This window comes from Oculina patagonica, chromosome 14, assembly GCF_052425735.1.
Source record: "Oculina patagonica isolate OP01 chromosome 14, crgOcupat, whole genome shotgun sequence".
NCBI lineage: Eukaryota > Metazoa > Cnidaria > Anthozoa > Scleractinia > Oculinidae > Oculina > Oculina patagonica.
In genome coordinates, this window is record NC_135771.1 from 22,860,594 (window position 1) to 22,879,333 (window position 18,740).

The 18,740-nt window shown below is 38.4% G+C and overlaps 1 protein-coding gene across 5 annotated transcripts in view; it reads right to left on the bottom strand.

Annotated features, from left to right (window-relative positions):
• Positions 1–18,245, bottom strand: part of LOC144639272 (uncharacterized) — a 35,386-nt gene extending 17,141 nt beyond the window's left edge. The window contains exons 1-3 of one of the 5 annotated variants that reach the window (XM_078498574.1): positions 18,132–18,223; positions 2,829–2,904; positions 2,060–2,403 (exon numbers count right to left, since the gene is read on the bottom strand). In XM_078498574.1, the coding sequence (XP_078354700.1) occupies positions 2,141–2,403; positions 2,829–2,892 (327 nt within the window). In that variant the 5' untranslated portion in view covers positions 2,893–2,904; positions 18,132–18,223 and the 3' untranslated portion in view covers positions 2,060–2,140. Of the gene's footprint in view, positions 1–2,059; positions 2,404–2,828; positions 2,905–2,981; positions 3,268–8,629; positions 8,923–12,678; positions 13,019–15,729; positions 15,806–18,131 lie in introns of those variants that run through there. The other 4 variants (XM_078498573.1, XM_078498572.1, XM_078498575.1 and 1 more) reach the window with 4 other exon arrangements.
• Between the last annotated feature and the right edge of the window lie 495 nt (positions 18,246–18,740).

The window sequence follows — 18,740 nt, forward strand, 5'->3', positions numbered from 1 at the left end:
ACTTCTGCGTTTTATTTTAAGTTTCCTCAGCTTTTAAATCGTGTGTTTCATTTTGAGTTCCTTCGTGTTTTTTAACTTGTGTGTTGCATTTGGAGTTCCTTCTTGTTTTAAAGACTTCTGTGATTCATTTTGAGTTCCCTTGTGTTTAAAAGGCTTCTGTAATTCATTTTGAGTTCACTCTTGTTTTAACTTCTGTGTTGCATTTTGAGTTCCCGCTTTTTTTCTTGTGCGTTTGATTTTGAGTTCCCTTATTTTTAATCGTGATTGCATAATGAACGAGAATAGTGGGGAAGTTGAGCCATCCGTCCTTCCATCGTTGTTAACATTATGCAAATTAGGTATGCTCACGGGCGCTTTCTAAATTTCGTTTCCCTCGGCTGTGAATAAAAATACAGCTTTACAAAGGTATCATTTCAACGAAATAAGTGTAGAAAATACTTAACCCCTGTAAATGAGAATCAATCGTTTCCCAAACGATTAAATATTGCCTTTTCTTATATAATAATCGCGAACATTCGGAAACGATGACCAGTGACTTTATGTATGTGTTATTAAAAGACTGGGAAGGTTAGAGCACGGCACGATTTATTAAAGGATAATCAGTAAAAGAGTAACGAAACTTTATACAAGACAGATATGTATATAATATCCGTGGAAAAAAATAAGAACAAAAAATGAATTGTGGCCACAGGGTATGAGAGTCGACCCGGGTCACAGGCTTTAGAACGCAGAGCAGTACCACTGAGACAACGGATGCTAAGCAATAAAAGTGATAAAAAAGTAATTCTTATACCTAAGCGTCATGTTATATGTTTACCCTCTTTAAATAAAGTTGATTATTATTATTAATCCCTATAATGAATATTTTCCATCGATACTATACTGTTCAAAGGAACGATTCAAATATATCTAACGCATTCACGAGTAGGTCATAGACCTCTTTGATTTAACTTGTGCGTTTCATTTTGAGTTCCCTCATTTTTTAACTTGTGCGTGTTTTAGTTTAAGTTCCCTCTTGTTTTAACTTGACACTGCCTAAGCCCAGAAAACATGCTTTAAAAACCCAATGAAATTTGGTAGTTAGTTAAAGGGTAAAGGTTTGTATGAAGCACCTGATAGGATAAAATGGGAACTGGGATTTGGGTAAATTTCTCTGTGAAAATGAAATATGGGTCACTGGGAATGGGAGTCAGAAAAAAAAAAACAATAGAGCTGGGAAATGGGATTAAGGCAAAATTTGGGATGATTAATGGGGTTTATAATTCCCCTTCAGGACCCTCTTGTTTGAATGCTACCAAATCAAAACTGTTAGTTTTTTCTCTTTATTATATTCCTGTGTTTCAAATAAATTTATATGGACCAACAATGCTGAAAGTTATCATGCTCTTACTCGTGTTCCGAAAGCAGGCGTTTTGGGCTTTAGACACGTTTACATTGCAACTCTCCGATCAATGGCCGGAAAGTGATAAAAAAGTGGCGTCCAATAACCGCTTAACCCCGCTTCCCGATTGTTATTCATATGTCAAAAATTTAACTGATGCAAACGTTTTACTCATTCGGGCTTTTTCAGTTCATACAAGTCTGCGTTCAAGCCTAGTGTCCCAACGATATCAGGCCGGAGATTATCTTGGTTTCTGTAGCATGAAGCGACTAGGAGTATTTCTTCTCCCCTGGATGGGATGCTAGTCCATCGTAGGGTTACCCCCGGCATTAATCTCGCCAGTACCCATTTATGCACCTGGGTGGAGAGAGGCACTGTAAGAGTATAGTATCTTGCCCAAGAACACAGCGCAATGACCCAGCCAGGGCTCGAACCCGGACCACTCAATCGGGAGTCCAGCGCGCTAACAATTAGGCCACTGCGCCTTCTTTCAGTACATCAGTATAACAGAATTAAAAATACTTGCGTATTCTTTGGGTTACAACGAGCATGTTTGAAAAGGAAACTTAAAATTTGTTAATATAAATTTCCTTAATTAATGAGAATGTTTATTCTCTAAAAGTTTGAGACTGTAAACCCTTCCATTAGTACAATGATCATTCATACGCAAAATGGACATTATTAATGAATTTTATTCCCTTTTACAGCACAATAACTGAGTATCAGAGTTAACAACTTCAAAATGCTCTTCGGTTGTGCTTAGTTTTCACCAAGAGTCGCCGAGCACCCGGAAGTAAAGCATCGCCCCATTTGACATCCGGGTTTGGCGTTGCATTGTCGCAACTCTTCTGGGTAGTCTTTTCCACTGAGACAGAGGCGGTGGAACATCACCCCGACATCTTTGTGAACAACGCACTGAGGCTGGTCCTTTTTACAAGGCGTATTTTCCAGTTTGTTTCTGCAGTCTTGTTCAGCTAATTCTTGGGTGTCCCCCCACCCAAGACAGTCTGGGCATATGAAATCTGAAGAACGGATGAAAATATATACAAAATAATAAGAAAAATTAATTTGTATTCTACATTTCATTACCTTTCCAGAGATACCGTAAAATTCCGGTTATAAGCCCCCCCCCGCCCTTATAAGCCCCCCTCCTCCGGTTATAGGCCCATCTATCTGGAAACAAAAAAACTACATCCGATTATAAGCCCCCCTCTGCCAGATGACAGTACTGAACAGGACTAAATGTTGCTTTATTATGCGTTTTTAACTTCAAAACCTATTTCGATCAGCACTCCCGTGGCTCATTTAGAAATGTTTTTTTTATTCCGCTTATAAGCCCTCCGGATATAAGCCCCTCCGTTTATAAGCCCACCCAAAACCCCTTACGACACCCCTTACCCCTTCTGACACCATGTTTCTATGTTTTCGCTAATGTGACGTCACGTACCTTCCGCTTGTGACAAGCCCATGGCCAGAATTGCCAAATGAAGAACAATCACAGTAAAACGCATGATGCTGAAAATCTACAAATAAAAGGTTGGATTATTTACATATTGTCACAACATGTTATCACAATTTGCTACAGTTCCAAGGTTTTTACCAAATGCGCCATGCATTATACACCAAATTGAAGAAACTTTGATGATAAAAATTCGAAACCCTGCGCAGCGTAGGTGCTCAATGTATAAATGACAAAAAAATGTAAATACTACGCTGTAGTCAAAAAAATATTCCCGACGTTTCGGCAATGCTGCCTTCTTCAGGGGGACAAAACTATTTCGCCGTTAAAAAGTTCGTTGTATAACTCGCGTATTTAAATAAATGCTCGAACATTTAACTTGCGCAAGCATTTATTTAAATACGCGAGTTATACAACGAACTTTTTAACGGCGAAATAGTTTTGTCCCCCTGAAGAAGGCAGCATTAACATTTTTTGTCATTTATTATGAAGAAAATTTGACCCTAGCTATAAAAAGCATAAGCCATGAAGCATATAAAGCACTGGTAAGCTTAGTAATATTCCCAGTGGTGGTACTCGAAGTATACATGATGGGAGCAAGGTCCGACGGAGCTTCATCTTGCAAACCCCCAAAAATACACAAGCCTAAAATTTTAGACCCAAAAAATACCTGGTATCAAAATTTTCCAACCCAAAAAATACAAGACTAAATACATTGTATTGCCTTCTTAATATTAACAGTCTTTCCGGAACACACGTCGCTGAAAAAAAGTTCGAATGAATATTTTTCTGATCCACTGATCGCAACGAAAACCCGAAACGAAAAGATCGCTCTGAGATAACACCCAAAAAAATACGCGTATTTTTTAAGACCTAAAAAAATACGTGACAGATCACTTGACCCAAAAAAAAACCGAGCGTGTAAATTTTTTGGGTCGCATCGTTTATGGTTTATGCTTTTCAAGAGTCAACGTTTCTTTAATCGGGTGTATATAGGAATTATAAAACGCGACGTTGTATAACAAAATTCGCGACAGTACATATCAGTCTTATTCCCCCTGCCCCCTAATGAAAAAAAATTCAGCCTTCGCACCTTCCAAGCATTTTTTTCTCTCAACGTAGTATGACTTTTTTCATTCAAAATAAAACGAGCTAGCTATTGTTACATTGTGAAAACGTGGATTTGCACTCCACCGCATCTAGCTCGCTCCAAGCCTCTCTGTCAGCATTGTGCCCAAGCGAACTTTCTAGAAAGAAAGGGCCTGGTGTAGTGTATCAAACCCTAAGCAATGGTAATGAGTTCCACAAGCATGCAATGACGTGGCAGCCGATCGAATTTGAAATACCCATGTATATTATTCGTGGAAAAAAATGAATGAATTTGACTTTTTCGCAAGATATCTCGCCGTATATTGTTGAGGTTTTATTCCGCCGTCAATTTGCGAGACTGTACGAACCACGTTCAGAGGACAAACGGCTATTTTCGGTTATTGTCAAACACACGTACCCCTAGCTATAGCCTTTGTTACAAACTTAGTGCCTGGATGCTCGCCAGGGATTCAATACAAACTCGCCATACAGGGCAGACCACAAAATTCATCGGTTAGGTTGTGATTTGATGCGAAATAACGGACGACCAAAGACTCTAAAAATACCCCTGGAAAGTTCCCAAATGATCGTGAAAGTTAAATCATTGTAGACTTTCTCCTACGTATCAGGGCATCGACTCGTGAAAAATGTACACGTCTTTGTTATTATGGTGCACAAAATCTGTGGCAACTACATCACTTAGCTGTTAATATTGTAAAAAGAAAACCTGCAAACGCTGATTAAAAACACTACTTACGGCTGCACTGAAAAGCTCAAGTTCTCGTTCACTTTGGTCAGTTTGAAGCTCTCTTCTTGTTCTCTTCTTGTTGTGTCTCTGTGTAGAATGGGTGTGATGGGTCTTTTGTCTCCTTTAAGTGGTCCTATAATATTCCTTACTTTAATTTTCATTTCACTTATGCTTGAAACTGACAGCTGATAATTGTTTTTATGCCGTGTTTACTTGAAACGTCAGTTTTCTTTTTCACTAAGTGGCTTAAAAGATCTCCCCCACTTCGTTTTTTCTGTCGTCTTTTATTTAAAATTGCAAACTTTAATTTGGGCAAAATTTTTTGTGCAACATTACGTATCAAGAAATGGTTTATTGTTCCGGCTCAACTTCTCACATTAAGCATTAAACAATAGTCCTTTTGTTCTTGGTGTTAGGAGAGGAAAAATGATTATTTGGTTTAGTTTTATTTATCCGCTTCGCTGGTAAAAACATAGAAAATTCCAACATAGAAGTTATTGTTTAGTTTTGAAGTAGCAGGTTAATGTTCCAGTTCATTAACCGTAGCAGACACCTGTTGTTTTGTCCTGGATCATAACTCTAGTTAGCGTTGAAGTGTAACGGAACCCGCACTAGCCATTTGTTTAACTGTTATCTACCTGCGCTGCTTTGTAAGTGATAAATTTTGTAGAAGTGAAATTCCGTAATAGCCAACAGGCCTTCGTAAAATGTATTGGATAATTCCTAAGTTAGATTATTTTATGACATTACCTAATGCGTTAGCATTGCAGCTTCCGCATAAGTAAAACTGCACTGAAAAGTATTCTTGGGTTACACCCCTGATTGTGAGACGCCGGTTAGACAAACATCCCGTTAATTACTGTGGGTTATGTTATTGGAATAAACGCCACTGTTGGAGCAAGTAACTGCGTATTCTCTGCCGTTCCGAAGGACTGTTGTTGCTGTGTTAGATCCCGAACTTCTCGTAGCTGCAAGCGTGGTTCCCCGTTTGTAATTGTACACGGACGAACGGCCGAAAACAGCGCGAAAACCTTTTCGTTTCATTGGTAGCATTGAGGGACTTTGGCCGAAGCTAGGCGGAAAAGCTCGTGACTAATCGGAAAATTTTCGGTATGACAATTTTGCTTCATTGGGGTAGTGGGTAGCGTAAGTTTGCACTACTCAGGTCCATTTTCACAGGTGTACCCTAGGGAAAATTTGACCGTCGGTGTGCCCGTCGGACTGATTAAGAAGACGAGAGCCAAAAAAAATTATCCCTATGTGTCTCATTCAGACCACCTAAGTCTGAATAAAAAACGCCTGGTATTACTCGAAGTACGAAAACAACCACGCTAAAATCTTCATTCATACTTGTGACGGCGAGAAACAACGCTTTAAATATGAAACCACGCTTAACTTTTTATTGATTCTTGTGAGGACCCGAACCCACGCTTTGAACACGAAACTTAGATCTACTGTTTATTGATACTTGCATTTGTGAAGACCCAAACCAACGCCTTGAACGCCAAATTTTAACTTTTTATTGATACTTGTAAAGACGCGAACCAACGCTTTGAACATGAAACCTTAACGGAAGATGCGAACCAAGTTGAACGCTTTAAACAAAAAACCTTGCTTAACTTTTTATTGATACTTGTGAAGACGCGAACCAACGCCTTCAACACTAAACTATGGCTTTGGTTAACTTTTTATTGACACTTGTGAAGACCATAACCAACGCTTTGAACACGAAACCTTGCTTAACTTTTTATTGATACTTGCGAAGACCCAAACCAACGCTTTGAACACCAAAGTTTAACTTTCTACTGATACTTGTAAAGACGCGAACCAACGCTTTGAACATGAAACCTTGCTTAACGTTTTATTAATACTTTATGAAGACGCGAACCAACGCTTTGAACACGAAACCTTGCTTAACGTTTTATTGATACTTTATGAAGACGCGAATCATCGCTTTGAACATGAAACCTTGCTTAACATTTTATTGATACTAATGAAGACGCGAACCAACGCTTTGAACACGAGACCTTGCTTACCTTTTTTACTAAAAGAACTAATTAATCCGAGTGACGGCGTAAAGGCACAGTGCGCTAAAACGGTGCATAAAATTTCGCATCCTTGACTTAATATTTACAAGAAAATATCCGCAGCCATTCAAATAAACACAACAATATAAAAATATCACATATGAATTTTACTTTTTTAAAGGATTTCTTCGAATATTTTTTTAACAATTAAAGCTTAAAAGGGCTAAAAACGATAAAATTAAAAATGGTAACTGGTCGTCGATCTTCTCAGGATCGGTCAGGACATATCTTGCCTAATAAATCATTAGGCTAAAAACATCCATAGGTTTCCTCACTAATAGAATCCAAGAAAAAGAAATTCTAGCATGAACAGTTTTCTTTGACTTTGTAGATGTACGATTTTGCTATGATTTTTGAGTCTAATGCTTGCGTGCGCTTTGCGCATGCGCATTAGACTCTTTGTTATATGAAAAAAGCTGTTAGCAATCCCAAGGGAATGGTTCGGGATCGATAATCGTTCGCTGTAATGTAGAAAACAATGATCAGCTGCAAGAACGGACTCCGTACGGACACGCACGATTAGTTTCAATTAAAAACAGCCAATCAGCGACACGTGTTCCCACGCATAATTAAAAGTTCTTTCTCAAGTCACGATTATTCAACACTTGAACAGGACGTAATAATTTTCCAGTTAAGACATTTGTAAGCTTTTTGTGAAAATAAATCTTCGTTTTCAGTTCAGTTAAGCACTTGTGTTTTCGTCTTGCTTAAAAAGCAAGACGTCTTTGAGAAAAAATATTTCGACGGCGACTCGCGTTTATTTACACAATGCGACCAAATATTTATTTTGTTTTAAAAAATAGAAAACTTTACCTCGTATTTTGTATTTAAGTCATTCGAATTTTGACCAATTTTTTCTTTACAGTGCAAACAAAAACCTTCAAAAATAAAAGATGTACATGGATAAATGTAAATCAAGTTACGCGACTAAATCAAAATGCGTTTGTTTGGCCGCTTTGCAGTATTACACTGTCCCGGCCTTTGCCATACACTGAAATCGAATTTCATGCTTTTACGACTCTCAGAGATCTTAAGTTCTTCTTACAGCTAGAAAAATCATAAAATGGTTACATTGATATGGAAGTGATGATTCGCGAAATTTGTACATCATGATAAACAGTCTTCGCTCCTGTGTATGGTAGCTCGATAATAATTGCCTAGTTTCCAGCGTTCAAAAGGTCATCATTATATTGACGTGAGCATTTACACCCGTTTTTAGGAAAATCTGTCACTAAGTGCTTACAGTACAATGGAGTAACAGTCACTATTTCAAGTGCTTTTATTGCAAAATCTGTTTCAAGAGTCATCATCAAAATGGTGAAAAATCTGAAAGAAAACGATGTGAAGTTCTTCAACTCTTGTTGTAATGAACATGCTTTTTGTAAATCGTCACGCAATCTTGTCCAAATGTTTAATCGTTTCTGCTTTTACGGACAATACGGAAGAAGTAACATCAACTCCTGTTCATACTTTAAATTTTGTGAAGCATATAACATTTATGACTGTTTCGTTTTCATCCATAATCATCCACGATGCCCCTAGCTTGCTATAAGCATTTTAAATTAAACTCCCGAACACAAACCTCTAACCAATTTTAACCGGCTTACGAAAACCGCGCAATCTGTATCACTATGCCATACGGCATTAGACTCATGTCACCCTTGGTGACCTATTTTTTTTATTTGCGGTCGGCTTTGCAAGAGTAAAATATATTTTGGAGCCTTGTAATTTGCAAAATGAACAGGGACGGTTTGGAGTGAGAACTATCCTCTTGAACTCGTTTGGCTTTAGAGCACAAAAACGCGAGCAACCATATTAACTAGCTCAGTGTTAATATTGCAAAACTTGCCACAAACATGACTCACCACAGTGGGATTTTCTCGTTCAGGTGTTTTCTTCTTCTGTAATAAGCCTTCGTTACTGGTTAGCTCTCTGTGAAGAACTGAATGCAATTGGTGGCTTTCTGTGCCTTACGTGGCCCTCGATAGTATCGATCAAATATGAAATTGGCATCTGTCAAGAACGAAAATTGTGTTTAATTGCTGGTTTCAGCTATCTAGACTTACTGGCGCCAGTTGGGCCTGCAAACAGCGCATGCTTAGTTGCATCCACCTTCCCATAAATATAGAATTTTCACCGAGTTCAAAAAACTGCAAATTCTCACTTATCACATAATCTTTAACAAAAGTATAAGCTGCCATAGAGAGTGTGAATACTATCAGTTATTTTTGTATTTTGAAACTCAAATTTAAGGCTAAAACACGGCGAAAATAACGCTCAAAAAATTTCATTTTTTTAAAATAAATTAAAAACACTACGAAGTAATGATGACGAAGCAGGGGTGCCAGTTGTTACCTACGAATATCATTAGTTAAGTTCAGAAGGCATTTGTTGACATCTTAAATTCAAGGATACATAACGTGACTGTTTAAAAGCACATAGTAAATGAAAAGGACAGTTAATGTCAACTAAACTGACTTTAAGGAAAATACTTTCTCCTAAGCAGACGAAACGTTTATCTATTTTGTCTCACATGACATGGCGCTAATTGTTCACCATTACAGATCACGAAATGAAAGGCGATCAATGTTGTTTTTCTAACGAAACTGAGTTTAGCGAGTAATAAATTATTTGAAATGAAACCTACTATTTGGAAACTGGGAAACTGTTTCACGATTGCAAATCACAATTTTTGGAGGGTGGCTATATTGGTTTTGAGTCGATGCAGTATTTTGGTAAATTTCTGATAAGCTGATTTTTTCCCATAGCAACATATTCCCATTTTACAAAATTTAAAAGGTCTGTTAATGATCCAGTGCTTTGTTTGCTTTTGGGTTCCAAGTAGGGATGACGAAGGAGGTTTGTTAATGGTTACATTTAAAGATAATTGGTTAAGTTCAGGGAAAGCTTTTGTTGATATTTGAGTTTCAAGGAAACATAACGTGACTGTTTAAAAGCACTTAGTAAATGAGAAGGACAGCTAATGACAACTAAAGTGACTTTTCAAGAAAATACTTTCTCGCAAACAGACGAAACATTTATCTTAATGGTCTCCGCACATGACATGGCGCTAATTGTTTACCATTACAGATCACGAAACGAAAGGCGATTAATACTTCCTCTCAAACAGGTGACACATTTTTTTCGGAATTGCCCTCATATGGCGCCAATTGTTTACCTATTACAAGACACAAAATTTAAGGCGATCATGCAATGTTGTTTTTCTAACGAAACCGGGTTAAACGAGCAAAAAATTGTTTGTTTGAAATGAAACCTACTATTTGGAATCTGGGAAACTGTTTCACGATTGCAAATCACAAGTTTTTTAAGGTTGACGATATTGGTTTTAAGTCGAATGAATAATCATTCTGGTAAATTTCTGAAAGGTGATTTATATCGCATAGAAACATATTACCTGCCAAGGAATTGTAATGTTTCCATTAAGAAGAGTAAAAAGGCTCCTAGTGATCAAGTGCTTTGTTTACTTTTGAGCTCTTTTGGTTTCCAAGTAGAGATGACTGAAGCAGGTATGTTCATGGTTACTTTTAAAGATAATTTATTAAGTTCAGAAAGCTTTTGTTGACATTTGAATTTCAATGATACATAACATGGCTGCACTTAGTAAATACGACAAACGGTTAATATTGCAAACCGAGTCCTAACTAACAATGAGTTTGTTATAAATGTGACCCTCCACGGGAAAACAGTGACAAATGTGAAAGCACGCTTACAACACGCTTCCACTTTAAAACAAAACATTTCGATTTTAGCACGCTTTAAGCGTGTTCAAAAACTTGCCTCATTACTGAATTTTTTGTTTCACAGGACACACTAACACAATAAAGCGTGCGCAGCAGAACAAAGAAACGTGCAAAGCTAAAAAACAAAAGCTGCGTGCGAAATAACACAACACGCTAAGTACGCGAAAAAGCACACAAAGCATGACCAAGGCAAAAATAATTAAAATAATTCTCAACCCATTTTGTCAACTCTACATTGGACTCGTGAAATAAAGAAACAGAGTGATGTAAATGTCTGTTGTGAAATGGTTTATTGAGCCGATAATGTTTTTGTGTTTGCTAAATTTTCGGTGGTTTCGGATATTGTTCCTAGGTTGGCTCAACAGAATCCCGTCTTTGCAAACGCTTCAAACAAATCCTTTTCTAGCAGCAGAAACAGGGTTGGCAAATAAACGTGGCCAAGAGGACTTTATGCCGCTCACTTTCGTCCGAATTTCTCACCAGCAAAAGGACGTTGGCCAGAAGCTATCCTGGGAAAAAAAAGTTTTCATGCACGGAAAGTGAAACATCAGTGCGCGATGGAATGTTTTATAACATAGCGCGTGCAAGCCCTATCTAATTCCTATTGAGCGATCATGGTGTGTTTCGTTATGTACGCACGGCCGTGCGTATATACGATGACGTGTGCATTTGCAGCTAGCTAAGTCGAGTTTTATAGCTGCAAGTTCCCGTCGTTTACTCCAAGTTGGCTATAACTACTCGTAGCCAACAATGGCGAATGGAATAATTGTTTTATTATCTATAAATCGACTGGACATTTCATTTTGATGTAAACGAGGTGTTAGTGTGAGGAGGCGGGAAAATTTGTGGCACAGTGCATGACAGTGTTCACTTATTGAATTGAATGAAAGACGTGAGGAAAGCGAGTGTGAGAGTTTTCTTCCGAAGATTTTCCTCGAACAATCACCTCCAAAGTCGTCTTCGCATCCTGGAAAATTGTGAAAACAATTAAGGTTTAAGGAGAGACCCGAAGCAATAGTTATTGGGGAAATTATTCGCCATGTGCAAGCCGGACGAAGCAATGATTTTCAGAATTTTGTTAAGCCGGCGACACACTTGGCGATTTTATTCGCCAAATGTGCCCGCCCGGTGGAGCGATTTCGATTTTCGCCGATCGCCGCGACCGGCGTATAAAATCGCCGATATCTGGCATGAATGAAATCGCCTAGTGTGACGCTGGCTTAAGCTTACATGTTTACGGCCCCAGGGCTGTCATCAAGACTACTAAGTATTTTATTCATTGCTGAAACCGAAACGAAAGTGAGCTGAGAGTCTAACAAGTTAATTGATGTATGAAAGGACAATATCAAGACTGAAAGGTACAAACTTTTCTTAAGTGTTGAGCCTACTTTTATGTTGTACAATGAATGCATTAATAGTGGGCCGGTTAGTTTCCGTGTCTTCCCGGAAATATTTGCTGCTTTTCTTCTTCATTAAACCCCTCTTGTTGTACCTTTACAAGTATTTTGAAATAACAATTTCGCATCAATCCTTTTGTTTTGCGTTGTTGAGTTAACTATGGGCGGCCTTTTTGCAGTTTTGTGGTTTTAGGGAAGGCACTGTCGATTACTTGCTTTAATATCATAGTTCGACAAATTCGCTCTTTCAGTTCAGCCAACTTTGGAGTACCAATGGGAACATGAGATCCCGCTTTTTATTTGTTGTGAAGACGCAAACTAAAGCTTTGAATATGAAATCCCGCTTAACTCTTTATTTGTTGTGAAGACGCGAACTAAAGCTTTGAACAAGAAATCCCGCTTTTTATTTGTTGCGAAGACGCGAACTAAAGCTTGGAATATGAATCCCGCTTAACTCTTAATTTGTTCTGAAGACGCGAACTAAAGTTTTAAAAAAAGATGAAATTCCGCTTAACTTCTTTTTTGTTGTGAAGACGGGAACTAAAGCATTGAACGGGAAATCCCGCTTAACTTTGATTCATTGTGAAGACGCGAACTAAGGCATTGAACATGAAATCCCGCTTAACTTTTATTTCAGTTGTGAAGACGCGAACTAAAGCTAAATCGCACTTAACTCTTTGAGATGAGAATGTTTATTCTCTAAACGCTCGAGCCTATAAACCCTATTATCAATACAATGATCATTTATACGCATAATGGAGAGTGTTAATAAATTTTATTCCCTTTTACAGCACAATAACTGAGTATCAGAGTTATCAGCTTAAAATGCTCTTCGGTTGTGTTTAGTTGTCACCAAAAGTCGCCAAGCACCCGGATGTAAAGCATCGCCCCATTTGACAGTGGGGCCGTTTGGCGCATTTTTGCAACTCTTCTTCGTAGTTCTTCCCCAAGGGACACGTGCGGATGAAAACCCTCTCATCTTTGTAAACAAAGCACTGAGGCTGATCCTCATTTCCACAAGGTGTGTTTTTCAATTCGTTTCCACATTTTTCTTCAGCGTTGGGCTCCCACGAAACACAGCTTGGACACATGAAATCTGAAGAACGGATGAAAATATATCCAAAATATTAAGATGAAAACTGACATCCAGGCGTGTATATTCTAGTTATGAAACGCTTTCGAGTGGTATACTAGGGATTATTATTCCACTATTGCGCCATTTTACCATATAAGGGCAAAAGAACGCGCAAAATATACCACGTTATTACACTATACAACAGGGCAAAACAAAGTGGAAAATTAGTGGAATAATAAATCCCTTATTCTATGGTTTAACATATAATACGAGCGCACATGTTGCTCATTGCTCGTATTTTTCCTCGCCCCTACGGAGCTCGGAAAAATGCTACGCAACTCGAAAAATATCCGCGCGTATTATATGTCAAACCATCGAATAAGGCGTATATATCCCACGAGTCACTTGTATTTGTTCACTTGATCCTTTTCCGAACTCACGTCAAAATGCGGATTTTTTTGCAGTGTAAATAAAAGTCACATTGTTTTTCACATTCTTATGTTAGGTTACTTCCACAGCAGATGTATGAATCAAATGTCAGCGAGTTGTGTTAATGAAGAAAAAGGGTACGTTACTATCACTGAGAAGGATGTTTTTCTAGTCTGATCATGACCTTCGTCATTCTTAATTTCAGTAGCATTAATTAGCTTAAATCAGAAACTCATAAGGGTTGAAACGTGTAACGCGTGTTCACAGCGTTTGAATATTCAGTTTTGCTAAGTACCATATTTGGAAACACAAGGATTTTGTATGCGAATGCTTTACACACGTAATGACACACGAAACAACATTTTCGTCTTTGCGGTGAGTTACTTGAATTCCGACCTAAACGCCGTAAATTCCTTACAAAATCTCAAGAAATTCATTAAGTGTTTAAAAGTGAAGTTCTCCAGAATAATGGCCTGGTTACATGGCGAGTTTCAGCCCGGTTTGCCGGGCTGGAATTTTGTTGCGATAACATGGCAAATTTCAGCCCGGGTTGAACACCGTTAAAACTAAAAGATAATCGGGGCAGACTTTTTCTTTCGTTGAAAACCATCACTGCGCACCCGTAAGCTCACTTTCAGCCCGGGCTGAAATTTGAACGCGATTACATGAGGTTTTTCAGCCCGTTTGCTCGGGCTGAGATTTCCAGCTCGGTTTCAAAAACCGGGCTGGAAATTTCGTCCCGGGCTGAAATTTAGCCCAGGATGAAACTCTCTCCATGTACCGTAATTATTCGATTTAGCGCCCTCCTTCCAATAAGCGCGCCCTTACGAATAAGCGCCCCCCTTCCAATGTGTTTTTGTAAATAAGCGCCCCTATTCAAATAAGCGCCCCCATTGTAATATGCACCCCCATTCTTATAAGTGCCCCTATTCTAATAAGCGCCCCCTATTGTGGATAGCTAAATCGAATCATTACGGTTATCGCAAACGTGTTTTTTAAGAAGATTTGTTTTGGAAGTCGAGCTGAAATCTCAGCCTGGTTTGCCGGGCTGAGATTTCAGCTCGGCTTCTTGAAAAGACGTTTGCGATTACATGGAGAGAGTTACAGAGGTTCTCAACGAAAGAAAATGGCTGCCCCGATTAGTTTTCAGTTTTAACGGTGTTCAACCCGGGCTGAAATTCTCCATGTAATCGCAACAAAATTATATTCCAGCCAGGCAAACGGGGCTGAAATTCGCCATGTAATTAGGCCCTAATAACGACATTAAGGTAATTCCCCAGAAATAGAACTGCTAATAGATTTTCAACCAAACTTTGCCAGTTGAATTGGTTGTTTGCCTTAAAGGAAGTAAATTTTGAAATAAAACAGGGGGGTCACCGTATTCGTTTAGGAGCAGGAAGACGTTGTATTTACCATATAATTCCTTATATTTCCTTTGCGAGTACTGGCAAAGTACACGTTTTCGGTGATAATGTATTATTCTGCCATAGAAATTGACCTGTATCCATTTTATAGAAAGAATTTGATCGCTACTTTCGAACTAAGAGAAAAAAAAAATGATAGGTAACCGAACTCGTTTTACGAGAAAACGATGATTTCTCTCTCTCTCTCGCGAGCCAAGCCGCATAGTAAAAAGCCGCCATTTTGTTTATATGCGCGCGCTAATTACGCGTAAAATTATGTGCAGTAAGGATGCACAATGCAATACTAGGGAATCCCCTTAAAACAGGAGAATTTAATCAAATCTAACTTCATTCAATCAAGCTTGTTCAAAAACAAGATTACGCCATCGAGCGCGAGCTAGCGCGCTGTGAATTTAAACCAAATATTGCAATTTTGATTGGTTAATTTTTTGTCCTGATTTTCCAAATATGGTACTTAATGGCAACGACTTTGCAAACGCTTTGTACAATGCAAATCATAGAGTAACACGTTTCAACCCTTATGGGTTTCTACTTAAATGGAAAGTATTTCACTTACACAAATGAGTTCCCAAACACAGCAAAAAATGCACTATCTTTGAATTGGCCTTCTACCTTTAGTTTTCAATCTTCACAAGGTCCGAAATAATTTATTCAAAATGGCTAACAAAGGTTATAGAAACCAGTACTCAATAGTTCCTTTTACAATCCGCCTTCAAATGCACAGGTAGCCCAACCCCCAAAAATTTCTGTTCACTTCCCTGCAAATGCACAGGTATCCCAACCCTCGATAATTCCCTTCACTCCCCTGCAAATGCACAGGTTACCCAACTCACTTCTGACGTCATGTAACTATGCTTTCGCTAATGTGACGACACGTACCTTCCGCTTGTGCCAAGCCAATGGCCATAATTGCCAAATGAAGAACAATCACAGTAAAACGCATGATGCTGAAAATCTAGAAATTTAAGGTTAAATTATAACAAATTAGTACAACATGTTATTACAATGTGCGATGGTTTCACGTAACAAATAGTCTTTAGTCTTCGAAAATCGGTAATAAAATCATTCATGAGCTTTGAGCCTGTGCTCAAGCTCAAAGGGGCTGTGGTCTCTTTTTTCGACCCATGCGCAACAGTATTCTGGGAAACCTGGGGAGTACTGGGGACCAATCTCGTAGCATGAGCCCGCGATCCTTTGGTCAGCGTTGAGCGCGAAGTCGAAACATCATGGCGGCATCGAGAGGATCTCCCTCCGGTGTTGTTAAAGTATTAGTGATCATCTAAAGAAGCGGGGAGGATTCTGTTTTCGAAAGGCATAAAAGCAGCATAGGGAGACCACAATAGTACGAGGAATTGAATAAATTAATAAAAGAATATTTCTCGCGTGGTTTCGTTTGATTCCTGTGTTGCTTTTCTTTATGCATAGTCGATAGACACGACAGCACTGTTGTCGTATGCTGAGCTGTCTTGTGCGCGAGCGGAACTCAGATATGCTAATTTTCTCTCTTTATAATAATAATTGACAAGGGTGGCAACTCTTTCACGAAATGATTTGAACACGCTGAGCAAAATCGCTTCGAACTCTCTCTTTCCTCACCTTTTTGCGACCAAAATCGACACAAACGAAAGCTGGATAATTTTTAAATACGCTTACCTGTCAGTGTCCTGAAAGAAGCGATATCCAGACAGAATTTTATCCATGCAGCTTCCGTTTGTGTCGATTTTGGTCGCAAAAAGGCGAGGAAGAAGAGAGCTCGAAGCGTTTTTGCTCAGCGTGTTCAAATCGTTTCGTGAAAGAGTTGCCACCCTTATCAATTATTATTATAAAGAGAGAAAATTAGCATATCTGAGTTCCGCTCGCGCACAAGACAGCTCAGCATACGACAACAGTGCTGTCGTGTCTATCGACTACGCATGAAGAAAAGCAACACAGGAATAAAACGAAACCACGTGAGTAATATTCTTTTATTAATTTATTCAATTCCTCGACTATTGTGGTCTCCATGTGGAAGCAGGGTCACTTTTGACCTTTCAAAGCAATTCAGCGTAGCAGCCGTCAAGAAACATCTGACAGTAGTCTTTGGACATCTTCGGCAGTCTTCGGACATCTTCGGTAGTTTGCGGATATCTTCGGTACTCTTTTGGAATCTTTAGTAGTCTTCGGAAATCTTCCGAATTGATTGGGAATCGTCGAAAATGGCCGAAAACTTTTTGACATATTAAACAAAATAATATTGGCCTTTTGGGAGCCGTTTTTTGTTTTTTCTGGATAAAATTTGCTGTTGCACGGAAGTGTTTAGTGTTATCGAGGTACGAGGTAGAAATCTAACCTTCAAAGGGAAACAAGCATATACTTGAAGAATTTTCTTAATAAAAAGCAACGTTTCGCATTTTTGGAACCACTTTTGAGTAACCAGTACATTTCAGTTTAAATGAAAAGCCGCAACTTTTTTTGGAATTTTGGCCGGCAACATTCGGGCAACTTTTTGAGAAATTTCGAGCAACTTGTGAACAACCCTAACCCAAGCAAACTTTCTAGAAGCGAACTTTCTAGAAAAAAAAGCCTGGAGCAGTGTATCAACTACCTTGACAATCGCAACGGGTTCCACAAGAACGTTACACGACGGCCGAGTCTAAATATCCATGCATATTATTTGTGGAAAATAAAATAAAGTTTGCTTTTTCGGCATGTACCGTTGAGGTTTCGTTTTGCAGTCAAGTTGAGAGAATATTTATAAGCAATTCGTTCTAGGACAAACTAAAAACTTCGAATTGCTGTTGAAGACTAAGTACAGATCGACGGAAATTTTGGCGTCGATCTTGCAGGACCATAGAAGTTTAAAATTCACCATGGGGTGCAAAATATAACTTCGCTGGTTTGGTTTTCTCTAGGTCTGTTTTCGGAACAAGGGTACGATGTCGTTGATTGTGTCTACTTGTCTTCGAATTATTAAATAACGGCCATCAGAAAATTTGAATTAATTGTCACCTTCACAGCAAACGCTTTAACTGCTTGTTTTCATAGAAAAAGCCAAATAGTTGTCCTTCAAAATTGGGCTTTCTTTTTCACGGGAAGAACAATTGAAGTAAGACTTAAATAGATCAAAACTATAAGACTCTATGAGATCAGTTCAATATTAAATATTATGCGAAAGAACAATTGAAACGCGTTAATTTTTTCGGAAAGGAAATTCTCGTTTGGCTGATTCGTTCACTTTATCGACAGCAACTACAATGCATAGCTGTTAATAATGTAAAAAGTTAATCACAAACATGGCTTACTTGGTCAGTTTGAATTCCCTGTGCCTGCGTTGAGGTTTTTCTTTGTAAGCTGTTGGGTATCGCTCAAGAATGGGTGAGATCGATACTCTTGTCTCGCCAAGGCGGTTCCTATTAATATTTATTCAGTAATAATTGATCTGATGCTTGAAACTGACAGTTGAAAAGAATGATTAATTTGCACTTTTTAACTAATGTATGCAAGCATATGCTCTTTAGCTTGTTATTTGCCTCCTTATTATTTATTATATTAACTGCAGTGTTTTACAAGCCCGTTCCAACCCTGCGAAAAACCGTAATTGAGCACACGTAAATTAAAATTATGATGATTTTACTGTGGTGTTATCGATGACTTTCATTATGCTTGATACTATGTTTGACTCTTTTACTTCAACAGTCAAAACCTCTTCGGATCTTTCTCGGAAGCCTTCGGAAAACTTCAGAAATCGTCGGTGATCTATGGAAAATGTTCGGAAACGTTTGCATGACCTATGGTATCAAACATGTCAAACATAATGAAATTCATCGATATCTCCACAGTAAAATTATTGTAATTTTGCATGTGTTCAATTAAAACATTGTAGTTACATAATATAAAATAATAAGGAGACA